General features: G+C 36.5%; 2 protein-coding genes across 2 annotated transcripts in view; one reads left to right on the forward strand and one right to left on the reverse strand.

Annotated features, from left to right (window-relative positions):
* The window catches only part of LOC132861210 (uncharacterized), a 192,152-nt gene that overhangs the window by 124,395 nt on the left and 54,891 nt on the right, over nt 1-12,866 (forward strand). The window lies entirely within an intron of this gene.
* The window catches only part of LOC132861207 (uncharacterized), a 36,542-nt gene continuing 29,516 nt past the window's right edge, over nt 5,841-12,866 (reverse strand). Inside the window, exons 9-15 of the mRNA XM_060892618.1 lie at nt 9,891-10,133; nt 8,974-9,288; nt 8,351-8,593; nt 7,417-7,734; nt 6,835-7,071; nt 6,228-6,344; nt 5,841-6,048 (exon numbers count right to left, since the gene is read on the reverse strand). Coding sequence (XP_060748601.1) covers nt 5,990-6,048; nt 6,228-6,344; nt 6,835-7,071; nt 7,417-7,734; nt 8,351-8,593; nt 8,974-9,288; nt 9,891-10,133 — 1,532 coding nt within the window. The 3' untranslated portion in view covers nt 5,841-5,989. The remainder of the gene's footprint in view (nt 6,049-6,227; nt 6,345-6,834; nt 7,072-7,416; nt 7,735-8,350; nt 8,594-8,973; nt 9,289-9,890; nt 10,134-12,866) is intronic.

Raw genomic sequence — 12,866 nt, forward strand, 5'->3', positions numbered from 1 at the left:
GGATGCAGGAAATAATGGGTTTTGCAGAGTCTTTCAGTGGACGTCACTTCTGTCGTTTGTGTTTGATTGAAAAAGATGATTCTCAGAATGTTTACAAAGAGGATGACCCAAAGATAATTTTGCGTGGAAAAGAGCTTTTTGAAATGCACTGCAGTGAGTTGCAATCAAATCCACAAAAGCTATGTGTGTTTGGTCTAAAGAAGAATTCAACTCTTAACAGCCTACAGTGCTTTCATGTTTGCTACAACTTTTCTTTGGACATAATGCATGACATACTTGAAGGGGTGGCTCAGTATGAGATAAAGTTACTGTTAGAATATCTCTCTGAAAATGTTTTGTCAAAACCTGGTCTTTTGTCACGAATCTATGCTTTTGACTATGGCTACTTGGAGCGCAAAAATCGTCCGACAAGGGTCAACTTGGACAGTATAGGCAATAATATAGGACTCAACTCTATTCAGACTCTTTGTCTGGTAAGAAACATTCTTTTGATTTTTGGTGACATTGTGCCAGAAGGAAACCAGAACTGGACTTTGCTGTTGCTCTTACTGCAGATAATTAACATCATATTCTCTCCATCTGTTACACTAGGCATGACTGTGCATTTGAAGCATTTAATAATGGAACATCATGACTTGTTCAAACACTTGTATCCAGGTAGAAACCTGATTCCTAAACATCATTTTATGTTACATTACCCGTCTTGTATTCGAAAAATTGGACCGTTAATACATATGTGGAGTATGCGATTTGAGGCAAAACACAGGGTTTTCAAAAGCACACTTAAAAACTTCAAGAACATCACAGTATCACTTGCCAAAAAACATCAAATGTCCATAGCATCCAATTGGGAAACATCTCCTTTGAACCATGTTGAGTATGGACCTTTGAAAACATTTAATGTGGACAATGAGGAAAATGGTGAAATGTTTGCCCAAGCCCTGCCCGATGTCGCAAAAGACATCTTCTCTACTAACTGGGTAAAGATCAGTGGGGTAGAGTACAGAGCCGGGTTAGTGATTTGCAGTGGCACAGAACAGGAAATGCCTGTGTTTTGCAGAATAAAAAAATGCTTTTAGTCAACAGTGTGATCTACTTCATAGTGAACAAGCTTATGGTTGACCATTTCAGTGATTGCAGTGACTACAACGTGTTTAAAAGTGATGAAAAAGATGTGATAAAAGCAGATTGTCTTCAAATTTACAAGCCTTTTGACTTACAAAGTGCTTATGGTGGAGATGACAGCCTTTATATTGTACCATTATTTTCTCTGTAAATGTGCAAGTTGTATGGTGCTCGGATATTTTTGTCTTTATTAAAAAAGTTGAATTCTTCGTATGTTTCTTTTTTCTTGTAGTGAAAAAGTATTTTCAGAACATTGAATGTAACACAACTGTCATGAATACACTGTAAAGTGTTAATAACACTGAATGATCTAAATTAACACTTTAAGAGTAAGGGAGTAACACGATATAGAGTTTAAAATACACTTTAAAGTGTCATAAAATAACACTGTGAATGTTAGGAATTAACACCCCCAGTGAAAAGGAATAACACATGTTTAGTGTAAAAAATACTCTTAAATGTGTTAAGAAACAACACTCTGAGTGTTACATTTTTAACACTATTATGGAGTTAAAATATTGACACTATCCAAAGTGTTAATTTAACTCTGAACTGGTGTCGATTATATAAACTCTGGGAAATTGTTAAATTTAACACTATGGTAGTTGAAATAACACTGATGTTTTTGCTGTGTTGAATTATCAAGCACACTTTCGTGTTTATGTGTTGAAAGAAAGAAGAAGATGTCATTAAAAGAGAATCGGCGGTGGGTCATCAGATTGTTTTAGCTGACGTCTTCAACATAGTAAAAGTAGATAAGGCTCATGGGTACTGTAGTATTTAGTTTACTGTCCGATAGAGATGAGCCGGATACTCGGCTGAAACGAGCATCCGGTACGGATAAAGCACTTCTGCCGAGTACGAGTATTATACGAGTAATACGAGTCAATATCTGTGGTCGGATTGAATGAAAATCATCATTGGGTAGCTGATTGTGTCAGCGTTCTGTGATAGGCTAGTCACAGTGCCCCTCCCCTACACACATACAGATGTATTGTGTTGCTGTGTGTCGCTCTGCTCACTCACAGTCACATACAGAACAGCCCTCTGTCTCTCCCTCAGTCACTCGGGTTCGCGGGTCTTTTCCGTTAACCTTTAGGGTTTCTTCAGCTTTTTACTTCGGGTTGTAACTTTAATAATACGTACTTACTAACCAGTAGAGTTCTGGTAAACGTGGGTTCGTTCAGACGTGGTGCTTGCTTGGTAGAATGCGACTCGCATTGCGTCTCTGCCTGTCGGAGATTCTTTTTCTTTTTTAAACCTTCAGCTGTCTCTAACCAGTAACCAGACACTGAGTGTCTGACACGTTTTTGCTGTATTTCATAAAAACTTAAAGTTAGTAAGCTAGTGTTATAAATATTACAATTAATTATTAAGCTACACACACACACACTCACACATACCACACCTGGTGTGGAAATAAAAAAATAAAAAAGAACCAAAAAAAAAAATCACACTGATCATAAAATAATTAAAAGTTAAAAAAGAAAGGTATGTTGTTCATTACATTTTACTTCATAATTGCACTGCATTGTTTTGTTTTCATTGTTGCAAAACTTGTTCTGTAATATAGTTCGTTTGCTATCGTGATCAAAACCATTGATCTGAAGCTCAATCCTGATGCTGTCCAGTAAATATTTTTCTAATCAGCAATAAATATAACAATTTCTGATCAACCCATATCAATTGCATGCTTAATATAACACACCGGTTAAAGCCCGCCCATTTCAAGTCAAGCCCCGCCTACTTCCGAGTACAGATACAAATACAGATAATTCATATGGTTAACAGATACAGATACAGATAATGCTGTACTCGCTCATCCCTACTGTCCAATTTTACACACCAAATAGATGGAAAAATGGCTTTTCTCAGAAAAGAAACCAAAGCACGATGGTTAGTACCCTACAGAATATAAAGCAATAAAAACAAGGATAAAATCTCCTGGTTAAATGTTGAGTAATGTAGTGCTTAAAGTTTAAAAATGAATAACAAATGAGCAAAAACAATGCTTCCGAGTGGCAGAAAGAAAAACGTGGTGCAGACATGAAAGATGCTTCCTATTGAAATATATTAGATCGAAAGTCGTGCTGAGTGACACGTTAAAAAAGGGAAATTCGTGTCCACGAACACGAACCAAATAGATTACATTTCGTGACCTATGTCACAATCTGCCTTGAGACTGGGTTGCTGGGAAAGGCTCCTGATCAAGAGTCCAGGGTTTACTAATCTACCCCGGTTACTGCAATATGTTATTTGCAAAGTATCTGAACCCTTAAAAGAGCTCAAAAGGATCAAAATGTATTAGGAGTAATGAGGAGGACTTTTAAGAGGCTTTAAGTGTTTCTTCAGCAGAAGGGAAAATGGCCAAAAGGTGAAGAAGGAGAAGAAATGTACAATATTTAATACTGATAGATGCTATAGATTAGATTGTGTAGGGATTATTTTTGTGAAAAATCATATTAGAGATAACATCTATAATATATTCTATAATCCCTACATGATATAGCCTCAAATATCTTAACATAGAGACAAAGTGAAGCTTTTTAATAGACCACAATTTAAAAGTTCTTCGTTTTTATTGGACAACCAATGACAGTCTTTAAAAGAATGTGTCATACCTAGTAACAGTGTTTAGTCCCACATCATCTCTAAGATAAACGTTTGGATTTTCCTTGCTCAGAATTGCTCTGAGATTGGGCTTGAATCACTCTTAAGATAAGATTCCTAGTTTGATTTTTTAAGATAAATTAGAGCTCATTCGTAGAATATTTATCAATACTGCCCCTGATTCTTTTGGTTTCATCCCGATCACAGATGTTAGATCATGTTATTGAATGAACATATATATATATATATTTTTTTTTTTTTTTTTTTTTTTTTAAGGCTATCTGTTTGTGGTCAGTGGTTGCACTTCTGAATGACTGCTAAAGTGAGTGTGCTGCTGAAGACTAGAGACCTAGCAACGGGCCAAACTGTCCCAAGCCATCAGAGAAGCAAAGCACGCACAAGCCCAGACAATTCACATCCACTTCCAGGACAGCGGAGAAACCCGGTGCATGTGGCATACAGGTGATCATGAACTACAAGACAGCTTCACCTGCCTGTGATAGTAATGCCTCCCTCCCAGATGCACTGAATGACTTCTACACTCAGTTGCGGAACAATGTAGCAGGAAGGAAGACCATGCTTTGAGAAGTGCTTTAAGTAGCTCGTCATGAGGCACATCAAGACCCAGTTACCACCCTCACTGGACCCCGTACAGTTTGCGTATCGTCCAAACTGCTCTATGGATGACGCCATTGCCTCAGCCTTTCATGTAGCCCTCACCCACATGGACAATATGGACACTTAAGTACAAATTCTGTTCATGGACTTTAGTTCAGCATTCAACACAATCATCCCTCAGCACCTAATTGAGAAGATGAGCCTGCTGGGACTGAACACCTCCTTTTGCATCTGGATCCTGGACTTCCTGACTGGGAGACCTCAGTCAGTCCGGATCAGGAACAGCATCACTAGCACCACCACACTGAGTACCGGAGCCCCTTAGGGCTGCGTGCTCAGTCCACTGCAGTTCACCATACTGACTCACGACTGTGCAGCAATGCACAGATCGAACCATATCATCAAGTTTGCTGATGACACGACTGTGGTGGGTCTCATCTGCAAGAACGACAAGTCAGCATACAGAGAGGAGGTGTAACAGCTAACTGCCTGGTGTAGAGCTAACAACCTGTCTCTGAATGTTGATAAAACTAAAGAGATGGTTGTTGACTTCAGGAGAGCACAAAGTGAACACTCTCTGCTGAACATCGACGGATCATCTGTAGAGATCATCAAGAGCACCAAATTTCTTGGTGTTCATCTAGCGGAGAACTTCAGCTGGTCAATCAACACCAGCTCCATCAACACGAAAGCCCAGCAGCATCTCATACAAAGGCTGAGAAAAGCCCATCTCCCTCCCCCATCCTGACTACGTTCTACAGAAGGACCATTGAGAGCATTCTGAGCAGCTGCATCACTGTCTGGTTTGGGAACTGCACCATCCTGGATCGCAAGTCCCTGCAGTGGATAGTGAGGACAGCTAAGAAGATCACTGGAGTCTCTTTTACTTCTGTCATGGAAATTTACACAACATGTCTTTTTTGTCTTTTGTCCTGCACTGTCTTTTTTTGTCTTTTGTCCTGCACTGTCTTTTTTGTCTTTTGTCCTGCACTGTCTTTTTTGTCTTTTGTCCTGCACTGTCTTTTGTCCTGCACTGTTTGTACCAGGTTGCACAGATGCACTAGATGAACTTACTAAGTCCTTCGCTCTGTCTTTGTTCTATGTAGCTCCCTGATCCTGGAGAAACGTTGTCTTATTTCACTGTGTACTGCAACAGCTATATATGGTTGAAATGACAATAAAAGCTTCTTGACTTGACTTCGTGTCATTCTTCCTGTCACTGATCCTCCTTAACTGTATGCTACAGTATATAGAGACAATAGAACAGTCTAGAACACATTAGTGTGTAGGTTTTATTTCAGCATTTACACATATTACATAGACTTAGATTTAGAACTGAATTTACATTTCAAAAATATTTAATATTGTATTAAATTGTTGACTTTGTGGCATCAAAGCATTTCATTGTGGTTAGAAAATTAGAAGTAAAACATAAACAAAATTAGCACTTAGCATTATACATGAATAATGAGGCTGAATTTATTTTTTTAAAACACAGAGCAAATAATTCAAAACAGAGACCAATAGCAAGGTCGGTAAGCAGATAGCACTGTTACACTGTTATGGTAATGGTTACAGTTTTATCAGGTTTTAGTCTGGATGAGACGGAGAACGATGCCTGCTCATATAGAGGAGATCAGCCACAGACTGTGTCTTCTAATCCTTGTTCAGGGTTACAGAGCTTCCTGGTCCTGGCTTTTGGATGACAAAAATAAAGCTCAGTTGATCAGCTTTAGACAATACATCAGTTTTAGATATTCAGTTTTCTAGTTGTTTCTGGTCTTCTGTTTTTACATATTAACACATACTTTAAACTGAAATAAGGACTTTGTTAATATGTTAATGTTCTAAGCTAACAAGTATTAAAGTCTTACTCTCTGGTGTCCTCTGTTTCCTGTAGATTCTGGGGTAAATGTACAGTGTGCCCACTAACACAGACAGCAGGATGATGACCTCGAACAGCCACACGAGCACAAACACAATCATGAAATCTGAGAGAGAGAGAGAGAGAGAGAGAGAGAGAGAGAGAGAGAGAGAGAGAGAGAGAGAGAAACTGCTCATATTAAGCAGATCATTGCTAAAAAATCAACACGATTTAATAGGAACACCTGGAAATATGTGTCAGCAGCACAGCATGTAAAGAACATCTCTTAATGTTCACCTATTGATCTCTATGACTTTAACCATGGCATTGTTTTTACACCTTGATGAGAGACATAGAGACTGTTGTATGTAAAAATCCCACAAGATCTACAGTTTATGCAGCTCATCTGGTACCATCAACAATGCAACAATAAAAATCAAAGAAATCAAACACATGATTGGCTGATTAGATAACTTCATGAATGTCTAATGTCGAATGTCTCTAATAAAGTGGATGGTGCAGGAAAGTAAGAATCACTGCACAATAGTGTTAGTGATATTTATTATTAAAAGTTTTACAGTATTAGATTAATTTTTTACTTAGAAAGACAAACTCACCAATACATGTCAGGAGGTTAATTGAATTGTGCACACGACTGATGTGATTTTCTACATGACAGGTGACATTATTATTATGTATTTTATCCAGTACGAGAGTTTTGTTGTCGTCCTCCAACCGAGTGTTTAACGCAGAAGTCCAGCTGAAGTGAAGGTTGTCTCCATCAGCAGAACAGAACACTTTCCTGACTTTGAAGAACAAGCAGCTGTAGGACAATTTCACTGAGGACACCTGAGCTGTAGATTAGAGATAAACACCTCAGATTCCATAACAAATAAACACATAATCAAACTAAAAATATAAGAGAAAAAAAAAACGGCAACAAAACCTCAAATATATATGTGAGAAATAAACATGTAAGTTTCTAACAACATTAAAAGCCTAGATTGTTTTTGTTGTTTGGTTAATATTTACGTTTCTGCATTTTTAATTAGATGGAGCCTCATTTGCATAAATAAATATAAAAACATAAAACAAAATCTTAAGAGAGACTATAGTGTGGATGAATGTTTATATTTTATACATGTATGAAATAACTTGTAGTGTGCTGTGTGATGTGATTAGAGGTTGTGTGGTCCTACCTTCAATGTTCACCTGGAGAGTAGAACTGCCTTTACTTCTCCCATCTACATCAAAGATGTTTAAAGTGTATGTTCCAGAGTCGTTCCTCTCTGCACTTGTTAGTATCATAGTTTTATTATCATTAACAAACTGCCATCTTGGGAGACGTGGTGTTGGTGTTTTGGAACTTTGGGGTTTTCTATATGTTAAATTGAAACTAGTGGTCTTTAGGTCAAACCCATCCTCCCAGGGCATTTGCAGGTACAGTCGTTGTCCCACAGCTACATAACACGGTTTAATCTGATTAAATCTACAGACATGATCCTGAAACAGTGAACCTGCAGAGGAAGAAAAAATCATCAGCATTCTGTTAATATTATTGTAAACTGAAACACACCTCTGATCTGTGTAAACTTCAAAACTTTGTGTTTATCTTCTCCAACTGATTTACTTGTTTGCTGGATTTTATTTGGAAAAATGGTATCAGTGATTAAGTTATAAATAAATATTTCAGCAAACTCTTGGCTTTTATTTAAAATTCTGTTAAAATTTTCATTTTTCACCAAAACCATCCAAAGACTTGATTATATTATATTATATTATATTATATTATATTATATTATATTATATTATATTATATTATATTATATATACTATATATATATATATATATATATATATATATATATATATATATATATATATATATATATACATATATATATATATATATATATATATATATATTACTATATATACTGTATAGATTATAATTATTATATACATTTTATATATTAAATTATCAGATAATTAAAGACTGTATATGAGGACTGGCAGGATTAGTCAAGGCTGTCCTTAGGATGTGTTTGCATCTGGCTGTTTTGTCTCTGTGTTCACAAACTGGTCCATTAGAATTTTGTTCATTAAATCATTCTTTATAAAAGACAGACTCACCAGGACATTGGTGGAGTTCAGCAGTATCGTGGTCACGGCTGACATGATTTTCTACATGGCAGGTGATGTTTCCTTGATGGTCTTGTTCCAGTGTAACAGTGCTGGTCCCGTTCTCCAGTTGAGGGAGTGTGTTAAAGTCAGAAGTCCAGCTGAAGTGAAGGTTGTCTCCATCAGCAGAACAGTTCACTTTCATGACTCCAGAGGACAAGCAGCTGTACGTCACTTTCACTGAGGACACCTGAGCTGTAGATTAGAGATAAACACCTCAGAATAAATTACTAAACACATTATCAAACCAGAAATACAAGAACAAATCAGAAGCACATGAACATAATCTCAAATCAGAAAGAGGTAGAGGAACAATGACTTTATCTTGAGAGCTTCTTTACTGTCTGAAAAAGTTTTAAATTCTAACCTCAAAAATCCTGGCTTTTTTTGTAAAGATAAGTAGGTACATTTCTGCATTTTTTAATTAGCTGGAGCCTCATTTGCATAAATAAATATTAAAGTATTAAAATAAATCTTAAGAGAGACTATAGTGTGGATAAATGTTTATATTTTATACATTTATGAAATAACTTGTAGTGTGCTGTGTGATGTGATTAGAGGTTGTGTGGTCCTACCTTCAATGTTCACCTGGAGAGTAGAACTGCCTTTACTTCTCCCGTCTACATCAAAGATGTTTAAAGTGTATGTTCCAGAGTCGCTCCTCTCTGCACTGGTTAGTATCATAGTTTTATTATCATTAACAAACTGCCATCTTGGGAGACGTGGTGTTGGTGGGGAACTTTGGGTTTTTCTATATCTTAAAATTAAACTAGTGGTCTTTAGGTCAAACCCATCCTCCCAGGGCATTTGCAGGTGCAGTCGTTGTCCCACAGCTACATAACACGGTTTAATCTGATTAAATCTACAGACATGATCCTGAAACAGTGAACCTGCAGAGGAAGAAAAAATCATCAGCATTCTGTTAATATTATTGTAAACTGAAACACATCTCTGATCTGTGTAAACTTCAAAACTCTATGTTTATCTTCTCCAACTGATTTACTTGTTTGATTGATTTTATTTGGAAAAATGACACAATATAGATGATGCACCATTTCCCAAACATATAAAATTTCCAATAAAATATATATTGAATGTTGTAGAATCATACTGTATTGTAGTAGCATATTATCTTTAAGTATTGTGATTGGATATTTTTGTCAGATAACTTTAGACAACCTTTAATCTACATGTTAACAGAGATGATGTAAAAGAAAAGTCTGCACAGAGTCAAGCATTAGGATCTATTCTGTATGTAAACATGCCATTTTTAAAATAAATATTAGACAAGAGTGTCTGTGGGAGTGTAAAGTAAACTTAAACTTTTGTTAAGGAGCAGGTGGGATTATTAAAGACTGTATATGACGACTGGCAGGATTAGTCAAGGATGTCCTTAGGATGTGTTTGCATCTGGCTGTTTTGTCTCTGTGTTCACAAACTGGTCCATAAGAATTTTGTTCATTAAATCATTCTTTATAAAAGACAGACTCACCAGGACATTGGTGGAGCTCAATGGTATAGTGATCACGGCTGACGTGATTTTCGACATGGCAGGTGATGTTTCCTTGTTCTTCTTTATCAAGTAAGACAGTGCTGTTCTTGTTCTTCATTTGAGGGATCATGTTAAAGTCAGAAGTCCAGCTGAAGTGAAGGTTGTCTCCATCAGCAGAACAGTTCACTTTCCGGACCTCAGAGAACAAGCAGCTGTACGTCACTTTCACTGAGGACACCTGAGCTGTAGATTAGAGATAAACACCTCAGAATAAACACATTATCAAACCAGAAATACAAGAACAAATCAGAAACACAGAAAAGTAATCTCATAAATAGATATGGAAAAAAAAGAAATAATTTCTAACAACATTAAAAGACATTTTTTTGTTAATCTGTTAAGTATGTACATTTCTGCATTTTTAATTAGATGGAGCCTCATTTGCATAAATAAATATAAAAACATAAAACAAAATATTAAGAGAGACTATAGTGTGGATGAATGTTTATATTTTATACATGTATGAAATAACTTGTAGTGTGCTGTGTGATGTGATTAGAGGTTGTGTGGTCCTACCTTCAATGTTCACCTGGAGAGTAGAACTGCCTTTTCTATTCATTTCTTTATCAAACAATTCTAATGTGTATGTTCCAGAGTCGTTCCTCTCTGCACTGGTTAGTATCATAGTTTTATTATCATTAACAAACTGCCATCTTGATTCACGTGGTGTTGGTGGGGAACTTTGGATTTTTCTATATCTTGAAATTACACTAGTGGTCTTTAGGTCAAACCCATCCTCCCAGGGAATTTGCAGGTACAGTCGTTGTCCCACAGCTACATAACACTGATTACTCTGATTAAATCTACAGACATGATCCTGAAACAGTGAACCTGCAGAGGAAGAAAAAATCATCAGCATTCTCAATTATTGTAAACTGAAACACACCTCTGATCTGTATAAGCTTTAAAACAGTATCTTCTCCAAGTGATCATTTACATAGTCATTAAAATTTATTTACGATTAAAATGGCAGGGAAATCATTCTAACATCACAGATGATTAAAGGATAAATGATATTTCAGAAAACTGTGCATAGGGTTGCCACCCGTCCCATAAAATACGGAATCGTCCCGTATTTACAGGCAAAATGACGCGTCCTGTATAAAATCAATACGGGACGCGATTTGTCCCGTATTTTACATATTTTACACATTCACATTATACAGCATCCCATGCAAATCACCCCACCCGCATTGTGTGGAGACGTGTCCTATTCTGCACCTGATTGGGTAATACTCGTTGCCATCATTGGTTTGATTGGTTTGTTTTAGGGTTACGGGTCTGACATGCTCCAATACTGCACACTACTACTTCTGGTCCGCTGATATTCACTGATACACTGATATACATCCACTGATGTTATTATGTTCATGATGTTCATGGAAGATCTTTTGCAAGTTTGCAAGTTATAATTACTAAGTTATGGATCTATTAATTTAATAATAAGTTAATAAAATATGGTTCACATCTCACAAGTTCCTCCAAAAGCTTATTTTTTGTGTTCTCAGTCACACTTTGTTGGCGTATATTTATTATTGTCATAGCTGTGTATTCAATATGACCTCTTAAGTTGTGATAGTGAGAGACTGAGTGCATCTGTTCACACTGATTTCAATAGCAGATATCTTATTATAATGTCCATTGGTATCAATCTTAATATTTTATGAATACATGTTTTAAGTTATGATATACCACCACTGGCACGGCATCGGGACTGTGGTCATCGTGGCCCCGAGGGGTGTGGCCCCCGCTGCGGCAGGCGTCCCTTATTTTTCTGTATTGAAGGTGGCAACCCTAGTTGTGCATGTCTTTCTCTGAGGGAGAATTTTTCCACCAACATCATCCAAAAACTATTTTACAAATAATGCAAAATTGCATAAAATAGATGATGCGCCATTTGCATGAAAACACAGAAAATAATGACCCCTTCAAAAAAACAATCAAAAAGAAAAACAAATCTTGGATGTTGTAGAATCTTTTTAGAGTAGCAAATTAAATTTTCAATTTTATTTGTATTGCGCTTTCAACATTGGACATTTTCTGAAAGGAGCTTTATTAAAATATAGAAAAAAATGACAAAGTTTAAAATTAAATTAATATTTATCTCTATTAGATTGTGGTTATGTATTTGTATTAAATATTGTGATTAGATTTTTGTCATATCGCCCAGCCATAAGCTGTACTGTGAAAACTTTACTTGCTTTAGACTCCTTTAAATCTACATCTTAACACTGATGATGTGTAACACTCTCACAGAACATCCTCCAAGATCCAAACCAGTCTGGCTGTAAAGTAGCACATTTGACACAGACAGCCCAGAGTTAATGTATTCAATGATAGAGACTTAAAAGCTTTTGTACATTGCTCTGGATAAAAAGTAAATAAATGAATCATGCATTATTAGAGGATAAAACTTACCCATGACAATGTGGGTGTCAATCAACAGGACTCCAAAAATGACCTGTATTCTCATTTTGTCCAGAGAACAATCCTCTCTCTGTACTTGATGGAGATCTTGGACCTGAGTGATGAACGACTACAAAAGCAAGATGGAGCTTCTTTTACAGAACTAATAATACTTTACTGAGAAACAGGAAGTTCCATACACCATCTACACCCCTTGACTTAAAAGTGATAAAGCCGCCCTGTGGTTTGTTCGTCTTGTCTGAGGAAATATTTTACTCACTCATACTTACATGGTCATACAGGGTCTATAAACCTCTCACAACAGCCTGGTCCTTTTTAGGTCTCATCATTGTTGTGTTTCCCATTTCCCCCATGATCACGTTCTCCTGTGTTGGATTATCACTTTAGTGTCACATCATTTACGTTCCTGTTTTCTCATTGTGTCTTGGTCTTGTTACTGTTGATGCTACAGTGTGTCTCATCCTTGTCCTCATGTTTGTATCTTTTCAT

This window comes from Tachysurus vachellii, chromosome 18 (assembly GCF_030014155.1).
Source record: "Tachysurus vachellii isolate PV-2020 chromosome 18, HZAU_Pvac_v1, whole genome shotgun sequence".
Classification (NCBI taxonomy): Eukaryota; Metazoa; Chordata; class Actinopteri; order Siluriformes; family Bagridae; genus Tachysurus; species Tachysurus vachellii.